The sequence below is a fragment of the Panthera tigris genome, chromosome A1, assembly GCF_018350195.1.
Source record: "Panthera tigris isolate Pti1 chromosome A1, P.tigris_Pti1_mat1.1, whole genome shotgun sequence".
Taxonomy (NCBI): Eukaryota; Metazoa; Chordata; class Mammalia; order Carnivora; family Felidae; genus Panthera; species Panthera tigris.
The window spans coordinates 231,085,683-231,103,104 of NC_056660.1; the positions used below are offsets into that span (position 1 = coordinate 231,085,683).

At 46.3% G+C, this 17,422-nt stretch overlaps 1 protein-coding gene across 4 annotated transcripts in view; it reads left to right on the forward strand.

Annotated features, from left to right (window-relative positions):
* Window positions 1–17,422, forward strand: part of SEMA5A (semaphorin 5A) — a 473,593-nt gene that overhangs the window by 315,821 nt on the left and 140,350 nt on the right. For all 4 annotated transcript variants that reach the window (XM_042997660.1, XM_042997674.1, XM_042997671.1 and 1 more), the window contains 2 exons: window positions 10,268–10,553; window positions 13,581–13,716. In XM_042997660.1, coding sequence (XP_042853594.1) covers window positions 10,268–10,553; window positions 13,581–13,716 — 422 coding nt within the window. The remainder of the gene's footprint in view (window positions 1–10,267; window positions 10,554–13,580; window positions 13,717–17,422) is intronic.

Here is a 17,422-nt window from a genome sequence, read left to right on the forward strand (position 1 = left end):
CAGGACTTCCCATCTTAACAATGTCATTTCATAGGAGCTTTTATGTTTCTAGCCAACAAAACACTTTTTGTAACAGCTTTAACTTTTCCTGGTTTGAAATACTGTCCTTTAATGATGTTCTCCACCCATTAAATAGACTGTTTGAGGTCCTTAAAATACAATGATTAACCTCCTAATGATTAAGGATAATGTACTTGGAGGGAGAAAATCCCCTCTGTGCCGAACTCAAGGAGAAATTGTTTCTCCTAACCGTGAAGACAGGTGCCTGTAGAGGACCTCAGCGCTTTATTCTGGGACCAGATGCCGCGTCTCCGAGAGCCAGGCATGGCCAGGTCAGAGTGACTCTTTTGGGCTCGTCCTGGGGACAGTGAGTTTGCTTTTGGCAGCGTCTCCACAGCAGAGTCCCTGAGGGTGTGAATCATCTGCTCTGGGGCTCCCTGGATGGACGACATATGCTTGAGCAAGAAATTCATAAATGGAAGCAGCGTTCACAGAACAAGCCCAAAAAAGACAAGTGGAGCCTAGGGATGAAATACAGTTGTGTAGGAAAAGTAAAGTCTTTTTTTAAATTATTTTTTTAATGTTTATTCATCTTTGAGAGACGGAGACAGAGCGCGAGCGGGGGAGGGGCAGAGAGAAGGAGACACAGAATCAGAGGCAGGCTCCAGGCTCCGAGCTGTCAGCACAGACCCCGACGCGGGGCTCGAACTCACGAACCATGAGATTATGACCCGAGCCCAAGTTGGACGCTTAACCAACGGAGCCCCCCGGGCGCCCCAGTAAAGTCTTTATCAAGGAAAAGAAGCTTAGTAGAGCCAGAACAGAAATCACGATTGTATAGTCAAGAGTCTACCCTCATATTATGCAAGCATCTGGCTAAAGCCTGTCACCTAAGTGTGACGTTGCAGCTGCTAGAGGACGATGAGTAGTGGGCTTAGAGCACACGGGCAGTAGGGTGACGTGTGAGCCAGTGCAATTAGAGCACGCAAGCTGTGAGGTGACATGTGACCCAGCACGATGAGCCACCTTTTCTAACTGGTGAGACGTCAGGTCGATTGTCCATCTCGTGTGGGGTGCGGGTATATTGGAAATAGTGTGAACGCAAAGGGTTGATTATCTTCACGGGGTTACGGCGGCTGTATCTTGTCAGGTAGAAGGGAGACGACGTTGTTGGTATTTTACAGAGGAGCAAGTGGGGGTCAGAGGGACCAGCCCCCCGAACCAGAGCCACGCTGTTGATGTGTCCACGAGCCAGGATTTGAAAACAGACCCACACCAGAGCTGGCATCCTCTGCCCTCCACATTTAGTCTACACCCTAGGAAACACCAACGTCATAACCTGCCTCCGCGTCTCTCCTGATGTCCACATTTTTATGCACACAAGAGGGATAGGAGGACCCACGGAAGGTTGGGAGGGGTTCCTGATTGCTAAAAACTTAAGAAAGGAGATGAGGTGAATGGGGATTATTAAACTCAAGCAGAAGAGTCTGACGTATTTTCAAACAGTCTTCTATGGGCACAAAAGTTTAAGTGACATGAAGGAATCTGTTCTTCTGCGGCTCTTTGAAAGCAGTGTCGTGCTCTGATGGGTCTCTGTGCTGAATGCCGGAAAGTAGGGGAGCACCGGATCCCTTCCGTCTTGTGGGGACAGCTCTGTATTTGCCAGTCAGTCATTTGGACTTTCCAATGTACACATTTCAGGAGAGAATGGATGAACGAACCCTTCTCTCCCCTGCCAAGGTACGTTTTGGCCAAAGGCACCAACTGTATACGCTAAGTCATATAGAGACCTGCATTAAACGAAACACAAATCCACACAGAGCAATTCCGTCCCATTACAGAGAATACAATGTATTGTAGAGAAAATGCTAGTGCTTACGTAACCAGGCAGGAAGGTGGTTCACTGTATTGTCTACAGATCACGAGCAGTTTCCTTGCAACAGTCGTGGATCACTCCTGGCGTGATTATAACATCACTCCCTGTCCCTCTCAAAAGTGCTCCCGTTTGGCTCATAAGTCATATTGTCATCCTGTTTATAAGATCCCCAGGTCTGTGTATTTCGGCAAATCTGCCTCCATATTCTGTTAAACTCTTTGTATGCACTCAGTGGCTTCTCACCTTTTTATAATCCACTGCTACGTATTGGATGGTTGACTCTGTGCTGTGGGTTTCTGCCCTGCCCTGGCCCGTGTCAGCTCAGGAGACAAAGACCACACCGTCATTCAAGTATACGCGTTCTCACTGCACGCTCTTACAGCCCGGTGTCTTCCTCCGGGGAGCTCTCACCGGTTTTTCTCTTTAAAACTATTTTATTAAGCATTACAATTAAGCATTAAAATATTTCTAAGATCTTTGTTTTTTATTTAATGTTTATTTTTGAGAGAGAGAGAGAGAGAGAGAGAGAGCTGGGGAGGGGCAGAGAGAGCGAGACAGTGTGAGTGGGGGAAGGGCAGAGACAGAGGGAGACACAGAATCCGAAGCAGGCTCCAGGCTCCCAGCTGTCCGCACAGAGCCCGATGCGGGGCTCGAACTCACGAACCGTGAGATCTTGACCTGAGCCGAAGTCGGACACTTAACCGACTGAGCCACCCAGGCGCCCCAAAGATCTTTAAAATCAAGTTAATATTCCAGTTTTTAAAAGTTCCGAAGTTTTCATTCCCGATTCTTCAGGTGAAAGGATCCATTCCTAAGGGAAGTGAACCGCCGCTTTGACTATAATCAGGAGAAAATGAACATGGTAGATTGAAACTTGCTGCTTGGAAAGTGTTCAGAAATCCATATTCGCACAGTCAGTCTGAACGAATCGAGCCTAGGAGCGTGTGATGTGGCAGATGCTTCGAGGAGAAGGGCTGCGGGGGCTCGGTGCTTGGAACGGAGCAAAGAACACTCAAGGGTGTCTGTGTCCCTTGGAGCGAGAGCATGGAGACCAGAGCCAGTTAAGGAAGCCCCTGCAGATGTCCAGGGAGAGTTCCGGGAGAGTCCTGGGTGCAGCTGTCCGGGGAGGGTTCCAAGAGCATCCTGGGTGCAGCTGTCCGGGGCGAGTTCCTCGAGAGTCCTGGGCTGGTGGGGTGCGTGCTCACGGGGAGGGAGCAGATCTTTGGGGACAGACGGCCCAGGTCCCCGTGCTATTAGCTGCTCTCGTGTGACTCCACAAACCCACAGAAATAACACATTTGCAGCAGGTCATATTCCCCTGGAAGAAAGAAGGAATCAGGTTTGCTGGAACCACGTTTCTAGTTTTAGGCAATGCTTTTCCTCCTGCCAGGTGCTCAGTGACTGAAGGAGCTGGGGATCGGGGCTCACTTTGCTCCCAGTGACCACCAAGGACACGCTGCCACCACGGGACACACACGGGAAAGTGGGTCATGAACTTCTCTTTCAAACCCCTCGGTGCCTCTCCAGTAGCAGTTGAAATGCAAACTGGGTTTGGGTTTGCTGGGTTGCTGTCCTGGCCCTTCTCCTGTCTCCTGATTCCTTCATCCCAACACTGGTCCATCCCGTTCCTGGCCACTCTGAGGGTCTTCTCTCAGTGGCTGTCTCTCCAGCTCTTGGCCTGGTGTCCCCTCCCAGCCTGACTTCTGCTTTTTCCCTGGTCCTCTCCTTTCTGACCCTTGAATTCACCCCCATTGTTCTTGTCGTCCTTGTGATGACTTGTCGGTCTGTGTTGTTTGTTTCTTCACTCTGTCCCCCAGCGCATGGGCTGTATCTGTCACTTTACCACGTCTACGCACCCAGTGCCCGGCACGGTCCCCCCAGTAGGTGGTACGTGCCTGGTGATGGAGGAGTGCTGGCATTCAAGGCTCTGTCTATAGCACCTCGGCGTTTCGTGCCAAATCTGCTGGTGGGAACAAAGACCCTGATTTGATATACAGAATGCAAAGCTTGTGATTGAGCTTGTTCAATAAATACTGGCGATATGTTTACCAATATGTGTGTTAATATTAATTTATGTATTTTGTATGTACATATATATTTATTATATTTTTTATTTACAGATGCAAATGGTGATCTATATTTTGATGATTAGCCATTAGGCGCTAAGCAGTGGATGTGCATTGCCTTTGGTTCCCCCAGTGATACATATTGGGCATCGTTAACCGCCTTTCTAAAAGGGAGGGAACAGGGCGCTGTTAAAGAACTTGGCTAAGTTCACACAGCCAGTAGGTGGAAGTGTTGAGCCATATATACATATGCCTCAATACTATATGTATATACATGTACATGATACACATACACACATACATACACAGACAGACATGTATTATCTGCCCATCTGTCTGTCTTTTACTGGAAATCTTAGGGAAAGCTTTAGCACCTCAGTGGCTTTTAAACCACACTGTGCTTAATTTCATTTAATTTTAGTTTAATTATCCATGCTTACTAAATACCTAGATGAAATTAGTTTACTCTGGAACACCCTGAAGCACATTTTCATGTAGCTGTAACAAAGGGAGAGGTGCCTAGTAAGAGAGTGTATGGGATTTAGGAATATATATATGAGAATGGTTTGGGTCGTGACTGACCCCCCCAAAATCAGGGCATTAAAAATATCTGGCTCACTATGTCACGTCTAAAGATTGTTTCCACTAACTCCTTTTCTTTTTGTGGAATAGCTTGCTGTTTTAAAAACTCGACATGGCTTTACGTTTCCTGCATTTTGATCACCTGTAAGCTTAGCATTTGCATATTTGATAATTCATTATCATTATGTGAGGTTCTACTAAACATAAGTTATTAAGAGGGACACCAAAAGTAAATGATGAAAGGATGTAGGCATCGTTTATTGGGATCTTACCACATACCAGTCTCTTTAATCCTTATGGCGAAGTAGGTCTTTTGGGCCCTGAATTGTCATCTAGGATGAAAGAGCATTCCAGATGTCTTTGATCCAGCCCAGGGTTTCAATCTGGGATGGGTAGAGCCACAACCCACATGGGCCCCATGCCCAGGCATTTTCTAGTCTGCCTTGGGCAAGTGTATTGCAAGGTGGCCTTTGACTGAGAAAGGATTTATGATAGATTGTGATTCTAGTAACATTTTTGTAGAGTTGGAAGATCAGAATTCCTGTCTTCCACATCCATTCTCGTCAATGTGGACAAATATTTCTTTTCTTTGTTTCTTTTTTTTTGAGAGACAGAGATAGGGCATGAGTGGGGGGAGGGGCAGAGAGAGAAGGAGACACAGAATCTGAAGCAGGTTCCAGGCTCAGCTGTCGGCACAGAGCTTGACACGGGGCTTGAACTCACGAAACACAAGATCTTGACCCGAGCCGAAGTCGGACTCTTAACTGAATGAGCCACCCAGGTGCCCCAAGAAATATTTCTGTATGAAGAAACTGCTAATGATCTGGTCACTCCTGAACATGAGGCACCTCCAGCCTGATGCAGTAGGTGTTGCAATAGAAAGAATATAGAAGGGAAGGATCCATATTGACGTTCAACATCTGATTTTTTTTTTTTAATTTTTTTTGACGTTTTTATTTATTTTTGAGACAGAGAGAGACAGAGCATGAAGGGGGGAGGGGCAGAGAGAGAAGGAGACACAGAATCGGAAGCAGGCTCCAGGCTCTGAGCCATCAGCCCAGAGCCTGACGCGGGGCTCGAACTCCCAGACGGCGAGATCGTGACCTGAGCTGAAGTCGGACACTTAACCGACTGCGCCACCCAGGCGCCCCTCAGCATCTGATTTTACATGGTCCAGATCGTCTCGAAAATGTTGAAGCTTTTGTTCTTCTCATTACTCATGTTTATTCTATTATGAATCTCTTCTCTTACCCCTATCTGCATGGCCACTAATAAGTAAATGTAGAAAATAAACGTCCTGCTATCACGATCCATATCTCCTCTTGCGACGTGACAGATTTTGTAACGTGCTCTGTAATCCGTAACTCAGTATGTTTTCTAAGCATGAGAAAAAAACCAGCTTCTCCATGCATAGATTTATGGTAAGCTGACGTATACTCATGTCGGTTTTTTTCTGAATTAGCAGCACACCTACTATTCGTGTAGAGCTCTAATGACAGTAAAGAATAAAGGACCGCTCAGATCTCTCTTTCACGCACTCACACTCATTGTAGACAGGAAGGCAGAGCCTGATTTATGACTTGTTCAGTTCACTCAGGAGCGACAGATCACTGGTTTGTGGTGAATTGCATTTTAACAAGAGACAGAACTTAAATAACGGGAGGGAAACAATGTGCATCTTGTTGCACCGCCTGGTGAGAGATTCAAACATCCCCTGCCTCCAGATTGATATCTGCAAATGGGAGAGAGACGTGGCTGTCTGTCTAACAACGATTCCTGCTTTTGTACTGTCTTTGGAGAAGGAGCAGGATGCTGGCCGAGTTTCAAAGGGCTCTGCTTTCCAGGAGACGGGGCTTCCTGATCTGATGGCAGTTCACACAGTCAGGGACCCATCCCCGTCCTGAAGGACCACTGCAGGACGGCAGGATGCGTCTCCAAGGGTCGCTTAGCTCCCTGACTAAATTGACCCGCAGCCTGTGCTGGGTTAGAGAACAGCGTCTGCTACACATTGAACACAAGCTCTTCCCCAGTTTCTCGGCGGGAAATAATGCGTTCGAGCGTTTCTGTCTAAAGTGCGCTCTGTCATCCTATTGCAGAATTGTTTCAGGGTGGTTTGGAGAGACGGTGGAGGTTCTCTGTGGAAAGAGGAGGCTGTGGGCCAGTCTGCGTGGTGTTACCCAGTTTTCCCCTTCGATCAGAAATCTGAGTGAGGTGGTCCCGTGGGGCAGACTATGAACGTGGCCTCAATGCCCCAACAGGCACTCGAGGGCTCTCTGGGGCGGTGGTGGCGCCATCTGAAATAGCTTCTCTGGAGCCGGACAAACGCGTCCCAGCAGGATTCTTGCTTAATAAGCCCTTGGATTGTTGGCTCCTTCCTCCTGCTCTTCCTTCCCTGTGTCATTCCTGATGTCCCTGATAGCTGCAGGGTAAGTTTCATCTGGGCATTTGTCTTTCTGAGAAAACCTGCTCCCCACTTTGGTTTCTAAAGCATTTTCCAGAACGCTAACTTTTATTCTTGAATGCGGTTCACGCAGAGTCAATTATTCCCTCGTAGCCCATTGTTTTTGTTTGTTTGTTTGTTTGTTTGTTTGTTTGTTTCAGTGTAGTGTAATGGTAAGTGCCTACGCTCTGTGGTCAGACTGTCCAGATCCAGGACATAACCCCCCACCCCATGCCCATCGCTAGTTGTGTGAGCTTGGACAGATTACCAATGAGTAGTAACACAGCACCTACCTCTATGGTTTTTGTGAGTTGAATGAGCAGAGGAGTATGAAGAACTGAGCATAGAGCCTGGCACGGGAGCCTTAGCATTCTGTAGCTGTTTTTAAGATTAACAGACTCAACCTTGACTGGAAGAAACCATGAAAGATCACTTTTACCTTTGTCTCTTCTCATTTTCTTGCTCAAGTCTTCCTAGGGACATTTACTCTGGTTTCCATTCTGTTTTCCCCAGTAGCAGGAGTAGGTCTCTGTGAGGGTGTTTTCATAAATCCTGTGGACTTTGCCCAGCCTCATCCACCTGTGTTAGTAACTGTGGCCCTAGACTGGACACATCCAGTCCTCCACCTTCTTTCTTTGTTTTCTCCATTTTATTTATCTTTTAAGTTTATTTATTTATTGATTTTAAGAAAGAGAGAGAGAGAGAGAGAGAGAGAGAGAGAGAGAGAGGAAGCATGAGCAGGGAAGAGGCAGAGAGAGAGGGAGAGAGAGAATCCCAAGCAGGCTCCGTACCGTCAGCGCAAAGCCCGAGGCAGGGCTTGAACTCATGAGCCGTGAGATCATGACCTGAGCCGAAACCAAGAGTCAGACGCTTAACTGACTGAGCCACCGAGGCGCCCCTGTTTTCTCCATTTTAGATAAGCTTTGTGGTCCTTGTTGTTGATGATGATGATCGGGACGATGTTTTTTTTTTTGTTTGTTTGTTTTTAGTACAACGATCAAACTGTACCACCTGGTTGGAGTGCCTGGGTGCGGGACGCGTTCTGAAACGATTTAGTCTTCCCTTTCGAATTAAACATATAGGTGAATGTTTTCTTCAGAAACCAAATACAGTTTGGCACTTGTTCCATATCTTTGCCTTTGGGGTCTCCTTCAATGAGTAATTCTCTTTTGGAGGCTCGGTGAACACAGATTCAAAAAGCTCCCCAATATTTTGCTGTGTGTTCCCAGAACACCGGTCAGAGATGTGTATCCTCCTGCTTTGTGAGCATCTCTCTCCGGTATTAAAGCATACCGTACAGACAATATAACTGAGTTCCATCTCCCACATTGTAATGCAGTCCAGTTTTCTTTCTATCCATTTCAGGTTAAAGCAGCTGTAACATAATAGCATGTTTGGCAGTTTATAAATGAAAATCAGTTCTTTTTGAGTTCTCTATTACTTCATGTGCTTAAATGACTTAACAATATCATGGACTGGGGAGGAGGACACGTTGCATGTACAACTTACACAACTTAAAGAATATTGTTACAGCTCTACAATGGAAAGTTGAACTAAAGTGAGACATTCGGGGGTGATATCCAACATATGTGTTACTTGAAAACTGGCGACAGCTTTCTGGACAGGATGGTAGTGTTGTCAATGCCACCTCTCAATCAGTGTCCGCATTTCACATTGGAGGTGGGCCTGCTGTGTGTCTTACCGTTACTAGTAATGGGTTGTCTTGTGGCCAAACATACTTTAGTCGTCGTGCCAGTAACATGTCTGCTGGAACAATCTAATTGGATCTGGCAAAGTCCAAGGCCAGTTGAATTACCCCCTCCCCAAACTAATTGTCCCTGAAATATGTCCCTGTGGATACAGTTGTTGTGTGTATCTTTCCATTTATTCTGAACGCAAAGGTTTATCGCCATATTATCTTAATGGCCCTATAAAATTGAGACACTGGCTGATTGAATAGTAAGCTCCTAGCAATAGAGGAAAGAGTAAGAACCGAGGAGGGCACCTTTTGGGATGAGCCCTGGGTGTTGTATGGGAACCAATTTGACAATAAATTTCATATATTGAAAAAAAAAAAGAGTAAGAATCAAACTTGATTATTAGAATTTGTATAAAGATGAATGTTAAGGTGTGTCCGTGTCTGAAAGGGTATCATTTCTATCATCAATGGGCTCAAACAAGAAGCTATGGACATAACACTATGAATGGTAAATATGAAATTCAGTTGACAAACTATAGGATTCTTAAACTCTTCATGAGCTTGGCGATTGAGTAAAGGTTCTGCCATAATTTTGTCCTTTCTGAATCCCTATTTTTAAGCTAATTATGAGACCAGGAAGCTGGAAGGCAGTGACCCCATCTCGACACACTCTGCTCTTCTATATGGATTCTCCAGCAACCCAGAAATGAGAAAATCAGAGTCGATTCTCACAGTTACATGGTCACCATAGTAACTGGAATTGCTAAAGCTAATTCAGGACACTAAGCTGATAGTTTCAGTTTTTATTTCAGTTTTCACAAATGAAAACCATCTTAAAGTTCTCGCTAAAAAAGCACATAAATTATGTCGGTCATACTCCCGTGTACAAGTAAGATCAAAGAATTTTGTTGTCTTGTACACAAACAGGGTACCATGGTGCTCCTATGTTCTGAATCGCATTGCATATTTTTCATCTCATTTTCTCCCACTCTTTCTTTTTTTGTACATTTATTTATTTATTTTTGAGAGAAAGAGAGAAAGCGCACAAGCAGGGGAGGGGCAGAGAGACAGAGGGAGACACAGAGTCCAAAGCAGGCTCCAGGCTCTGAGTCTACTGTTGTTTGACCTTTGAGGTTGTCAGCGCAGAGCCCGACATAGGACTCAAACCCAGGAACTGTGAGATCGTAACCTGAGCCAAAGTCAGACAGACGCTCAACCTACAGAGCCACCCAGGCACCCCGTCCCACTCTTTCTGAAGAGCATGTCAGGATATACAAATAAACTAGTATATGTTGCTTTAAAAGTCTGTTGCAAAAGTTGCTGCCCAGTTTTGATGGCATTAGTGTCCTGTGACTGGGTGCTGTGTTAACTCAGGATGCTTATGTGTGGAATCGTGCGGGCGATTCCTTGTCAATTAGGACTTGCGTACAGTGTTCTGTCCTTAGCACAGGTCACCGAGCTGCTCATGGGGCTCTCGTTCGTCCCTTGGGAGCCAGGCATTGTCTGCACAAAAGCACGTGTCCTTGGAAAAAACACTGAGGAGGTAAGACATACAGAGATACCATATGAATGTTCACACTTTTCTTCTTCCCTCTTGTCTCCAGAACCAAACTTCGTGTCATCTTATGACACCGGAAATTTCACCTACTTCTTTTTCCGAGAAAATGCCGTGGAGCACGACTGTGGGAAAACCGTGTTCTCCAGAGCTGCCCGGGTCTGCAAGAATGACATCGGGGGGCGGTTCCTACTGGAGGACACCTGGACCACGTTCATGAAGGCTCGCCTGAACTGCTCCCGGCCCGGGGAGGTCCCCTTTTACTACAACGAACTGCAGAGCACTTTCTTCCTGCCCGAGCTGGATCTGATCTATGGCATCTTTACGACCAACGTGTAAGTAACTGGAAGAAAATTCTTTCCCTGCTCCTCTGTCCACTGTGCATGCGTCTGCTGTTCTTGGACCTTTGAGAAGTTGGAAAGTTGCTTTAAAGGAAATCTTTCTTATTTTACTGGGCCAACGGCCAAATAAATGTTTGAGTATGAATTAAATATTATGCAAATACAGTGTGATTTCTGAGACTTGGTATTCGGGAAATAAAGTGAAGCAAAAAAAGTTTCGGTCTGTCCTTAGGTAATTGTAGCATCAAGTTACCCGACTGTAATTTTCTCCTTCCTGATTCACCGATGTGTTCTGGGCACTGTCTGAAATGCTGGTACATATTAGATGCATTTTTTTTCCACATGCAGTTACGCACTTGGGCACAATGAAGGCAGTGTTTTCTGAGTCTGATCTTTGAGTAGTATTATTTCGTGCCCACACCTCCGGTCGTAAGTGAAACGCACATTGTCACTTTCCCGTAGCTGCGTTTTCAACCGTTGTTCTAGGAGACGGCTAACCTGGGCAGGCTTTTCTAAAATGATGACTGTACTTTAAAAATATCCTTGAAAAAAACGATAACATCTTTTTGTTTTTCTTGTGGGAGGTGATACTCCTAGCTCCAGAACTGATAAATTTTGGATAAGGGAAAGCATGTGAAGTTTCCTGATCTTTCGTTCACTCTTACTCTGGTGGAGTTGTAGCGTGACCCACATCTATTTCCCATTCTTTGCTGCTGTGCGGTGAAAGATTCAACAGGATCACATCCCGCCCCCGGGGGTGACAGATCCCCTTTTCATACTCAGACCCTGGGCCCCCTTTCAGTGGTAACGGTGGTCCGCAGCGTGGACTCTGCTTTGGACCATCTTTGAGTCTCTATTCTGGCAACTTAACAATGCAGAAAAAATGGAATCAAGGCAGTTTGAAAGTGCTGATAAAGAGTGTGGGATGACCAGCCATTCCAGCTTGTCTGGGATCGTCCCAGCTTCAGCATCTAGACGAGTCCTGCATCCCAGGGAAACCCCGGGGTCCTGGGAGAATCGAGGATGCCTACCCAGGAATTGGTGTAGAACCCCTTGATCTGCTCCTTTCTTCCATGTTACTCTATCCCTCTGTCCTCTCCCCTGCTGAGCTTAAGTGTTAACAGTCACTCGATAATAACATTTACTCCGTGAAGAGTCTTCTTTCTGACGTGAAGTTAGAAGAAGGCTGAAATGGATGGCGCCCCACCCACCCCCACCCCACCATGACCACCTTCATTGTAAATCTGGTTTTCAACCCCAGAGCTTATTTTCCCTCCTTGATACGTTTCTTTTAAAAAATCAATTTATAGTTTCTGAAGCTGATTTGCTTTCCAAAACCCGGTTTAAGAAATCGCGTCGGCTGCCCAAGATGAATGTTCAGTTGCTGACTTGACATCAATTTTACACACAATGGGAGCTGGGCTTACTTAGCTGTTCATTCCCCTGGCTCTGGGCAAAGACAATTTAAAAAGTTATGGAAATACTGCGTCTGGACTGTTCAATGGTCAATTTAGACACTCGCAAAAATAAGTTTCAGACTATTCCAGACGATTTGTTTAGTGTTGCAAGTGTCCATCATATTGGACATCACCCAGTATATAGCATCTATCTATATCTGTCTGTCTATCTATCTATCTATCTATCTATCTATCTATCTATCTATCATCTATCATCTACTATCTATCTATCTATCTATCTATCTATCTATCATCTATGTGTCTATCTATCTATCTATCTATCTATCTATCATTTATCTATCTATATTAGAGGTAGAATTGCTAGATCTTTCCTTTCTGTCTCAAACACTTACTCTCACCAGGTCTTGGGAAGAACTTTCGGATCCATGCATTTCTAGTTCCACCATACGCCCCGCCTCTCTTCGTTCTCATGTCTCAGCCTTGATCTTACCTTCTGGACAGATGACCACATTCTTGACAAGACTTGCTCCAAACCGAAAGAAAATGATGATGGGGGGCAGCCAGCAGTGGATGAATACATCACGCTGTGGCTCAGCTCTCTGGTGTTGCTGCTCATCGTTTGCTTTGCCTCTGTATATTCATCAAGGTCTCTTAGCACTGGGGAGTGGGGATGAAGGTCACTCCCCTCGCTCATTCTGCCCTAGGACTGGGTGGTTTTCTCACCCCTTGGCCATGAGCTGGGCTGCAGGAAATGGCCTACTTACTACCGCGTGGAGTCGCTGAAGGTTTTACCATCGTGTTCCCGGGTGTCTAAAAATGGTGGCTCACAGACAGCAAAAACCCGAGCTGTGCTCGAAAAAAGCAGATTTCTTTAACCAGACCATATTTTGCTGTTTCCACAGTTAGCAAAAGGGCGCCGGACTCCTGAGAGCCTCTCATTTACAGCTGTCTCGGCAGAGCCTGAACTCTGATTTAAGGTTTCGAGATTTCCTATGTCAGTGCCATGTCAAATTTTTCTCTCTGACCCTTCGGACTTAAAATGCTTTTCGAATTAAAAAAAATGTACATAAATGAAGGGTCTCTGACAGGGACTTTTTGCAAAATGCTTTCGGTTGATTATTTTTGAAAGGCTAGCAAACAGACACCGCTCTCTGGGGATCTAACAAAAAGAAGCAGCAGCCACAGTTTGCCTGCCACCGTCTGAAAGAACCAGATGAACAGTTGGGACAAGAGCCACCCGGACCGTTGAGAGGCTCCAGCCCCCGGAGGAGAACGTCTTTTTCCTCCTGTTTTTAAAAGGCCTGACATACGGCTCTTTACAACCCTCTGTCCTCTTGTTGCGGCTGAGTGAATTAATCCCATCCGGCAGGATTAGAAGTGTCATAACTGCTAAATAGTCTTGTTTCTGCACCCAAGTGTTTGTTCTCCCACAAGGAGACCACAGAGTGACATCAGTCACTGCTTCGGCTTCATCCCTGTGTGGGGGGGGGCCTAGGACACTGTGATCCTGAGGTTCTCCGGAAGGTGCCTGCGCTAGGGGTCCCCGCAGGACTCTGACCTGCCCCCCTTCCTCTCTCTTCCCTCCCCCTCCCCCTCCCCCCAGGAACAGCATCGCTGCCTCGGCCGTGTGTGTCTTCAACCTGAGTGCCATCTCCCAGGCCTTCAACGGGCCCTTCAAGTACCAGGAGAACTCGCGCTCCGCCTGGCTGCCGTATCCCAACCCCAACCCCAACTTCCAGGTAATTTCAGGGGGGTGGGGAAGGCACTCATTCCTCTTGTGTAGACAGCCTGGGACAGTGTAAAGCTGGGTACGTGCACAACGCAGCTGGGGTCTCCCCTGACCCTCACGGACGTGCCCACGCTCAGCCTGGCTCACAGAATATGGCCGAGGCCTTTTGTCAGCTGAGGTGCCCCGGGCCGAAAAGGGGCCTTTTGTCAGCTGGGACGCCGAGGCTGAGCTGAAAAAGGCCAGAATAAAGCAGCAGGCTGGGAAGCCAAGCTTCAATTAGTGCTAATGATGGCGGACCCTGTGTCCCCAGAAGCTCTGATCCCTAATGAATGACGCCGTAGTGAATGGAGCCCAGGGCACAGAGCAGTGGAGACGCACAAACAGAATTAGAGCACTAATTGGTGAACGTGGGGAGATTTCCTGTCGGGGTGAGTGGGACGTGATGATGCAGCTGGGGGGAAGCAGAGCAGGTGGTGGCCATTAGCTCACGAATCACAAAATTGCAGGATGTTTGAGCTATAAGGGGCTCTACGTCATTTTCTCTCATCTTCCGATGTTCAGAAGAAGCTGGGACCAAAAGAAATGTGATTTCCTCATGTCTGGTCCATCAGCAGGTGTATTAGTCTGCTCACGCGGCCATCACAAAATACCACCGACTGGGCAGCGTGAATGACACACGTATGTTTCGTCACAGTTCTGGAGGCTGGAAGTCCAAGATCAAGGTTCTGGCTGATTCAGTTTCTGGTGAATCGCTTCCTCTCTTAAAAATGGCCACCGTCTGACTGTGTCCTCACGTAGCCTTTCTACAGTGACTGGGGGGAGACCCTAATCCTGTGGGATCAAGGCCCCACCCTTGTGAACCCACTGAACCTTAATTACTCCCTTCCAGGCCCTATCTCCAAAGACAGCCACCTTGAGGGTTGGGGGTTCAACATATGCAATTGGGGGAGACACAAACATTCAGACCGCAGCAGCAGGCTTCCCTCGAGGGCCCCCCTTCTGACACGGATGCTCATACGATCATTGTCGTCATCGTGCGTGTAATTTTTAGTACCTCCGCGTTCAAGACTCTGTGCTCGTCATGTTGCCCGCTGGCAACGGTGTTGGGATCAGTGACAAATTCTCCCGCAGACAGAGAGGGGTGCCGAGCCTCCGTGCAGAGATTCAGTCAGGCCAAGGACACTGGCTGATCAGTCGCTGAGCTGAGATCTCAACGCCAGTCCTCAGATGCAAAGCCCCACCCTCTTCTGGCTAAAAGACCATTAGTTACCGTAACTAATCCGAGTTAGAACTGGGTTCTGTACCCAGGCGTCCACGTTCTGGTTGATCATCCCACCACCTAAAACTTTTGGCTTTTGAGAAAACTAGGAGTATAGAAAGGGTTCAATTATTTTATACTTTCCTTGGACTTTGGCAGGGGCCGTTCAATTGTAACTGTTTTGAAAGAATTTTTTTTAATTAAATTTTTGGTAATTTAAGAGCATGGGATTGGGGACAGATGGGTGGTTTTTACAACCTCTTTCCCATTTTGATGCTTTACTGGGGCATTCTGTTAGCATCTTCTGTCTCTCGTTCTCATCAATAAGATGAGGAAAGTGGGATACGAAGGCACAGGAATATTTTAGGAATAAACTTTGGTAATATTGATTAATGTGCCTTGCTGACTGTAGAATGTAGTTGGAGAAGGTGACTCTTAGGGACCATTCACTGGGTGCCTTCTGGGGTCCCACATTGTGTCAATGCTTTATATACCTGCCCTGCTGTCTCCTCTCCCCAGCTCTGTAAGGTAGGCATCGTCATCCACACTTCAGAAGTCAGGAAACCGAGTGACCAATTTATACGTATCACCCTAGCCCCGCTACTCAGAAAATTCAGTACCGGTTCAGTACAAAGAGATTCATATCACAGGTCAAGCGGCTAACAGCTTAGTGGGAACCAAACCTGAAGTGACCACGGCTCCTGATGGCATAGACGGTTTATGTCATTATCAACTGAACACTGACGCTTTGCCCCTTTGTTGAGTCTCCATCTGAATTTCTCCCTGTCCTCAGATGATGGGGTACAGCGTAACTGTTTAAGAAGGCCCTCCGTAAAATCCTGAAGGTGGAATATATCCTTCCTCTTAAGAAGGTGCTTTGTAAAGTCCTGAAGGTGAAAAACAATTAACGAAGATGCTCCCTTTATTTATAGTGTACTCTTAATGCCTTGATGTTTCTATTGCAAAAGTCTTCATAATGAACAGTGACTTAATAAACCCCTGATGCCTTACCACCTCCAGGCAGTGGATAACTTTTAGCCCTTTTGTCTGAACATATTTGTAGCACACAGCAAAATCTCTCATTTCTTAAGGCCACGGGCCTCTGGTTTTATAATGCCAGTGTCACACGGTGAGGCTTACTCACGTTTATGAGATGGGAGTAGGTTCATGCCACATAACAGATGAAGCTTGCACAAATGTGACATGCATTTCAGGCAGGAAGCTTGCTTAGCTGGGCTTAACTTGTTAGGGTAGAATTTAAGATTTACAGGGAACTAAAATTTAAATTTTTTTTAATGTTTATTTATTTTTGAGACAGAGAGGGACAGAGCATGAACGGGGGAGGGTCAGAGAGAGAGGGAGACACAGAATCCGAAACAGGCTCCAGGCTCCGAGCTGTCAGCACAGAGCCCGACGCGGGGCTCGAACTCGTCAACCGCGAGATCGTGACCTGAGCCGAAGTCAGACGCTCAACCGACTGAGCCACCCAGGTGCCCCAGGGGAACTCAAATTTTAGATGATGACAATTCCTTGTATATTTTCTGGTACAAAAATGTACCAATGGTTTTCTTTTGGTTTATCGTATTTGATAACCATGATAGCATTGGCATCCTTACTGATATTCATGAGACCATGTAGCTGGCACAGGGTGGGAATACATTTTGAATTAAGGATCCTTCCACTAGTCGTTACGTTTGCAGTAACCAACAGTGAGAAGTGGTTCAATTTTTTCCATTCTTGTTTGCCTAGTGACATTTGGAATTTTATGCAGCATTTATAATAAGAAGTAGCAAGTTAGTTGGAGGAACAGAAATGTGATTCAGGTTCAGGAAGAAGAATGGGTCGGGAAGGACAGTGCATCATTTTGCAAGATGTAATACAGAAACCTCAATTGAGAACAATAACAAAACAGCAAAAGATAGCGTTTTTATAGTTGCAATCTAGAAACCACCGTAAGTAGTTCTATGGAAGCCTACCCCGTTAGAGCCTGCGGTCCAAGTCATCTTGACCCTGAACTTCACTAGGAAAACAGCATTGGTCGGTAACAGGAAACACCATCCAGACCCAGTGAACAGACTCCGCAATTTTCTGTGCGTTTTTGACAACCACCAATCAGAAATGATGGAGCTAAAATGGAAAACAGACCCTTAAGTGGTCAGACAGATGAGGAGGTCATTCTTGGGCCAAATGAAGGGGTTGACCAGGTCCTCGGGACCCTGTGATACACAGCGCACGTTTGCAGTAAGATGGGAAGAAGAGAGCCAATCAGATCGGGCACTCTGAGCACGAGGCCGGGTGGTTGTGGAGCTGCGCAAAACTCCAGCAAACTGGAAAGAGGATGGGATCTATTGTCTCTGCAACAAACAAAAATGCGAGTATTATAGCATTAAAAAAATGCAGTCGAATGACTGTCTTTATTACTTTCAGAAGTGTTAGCAAGACAACCATTGTGGTTTGT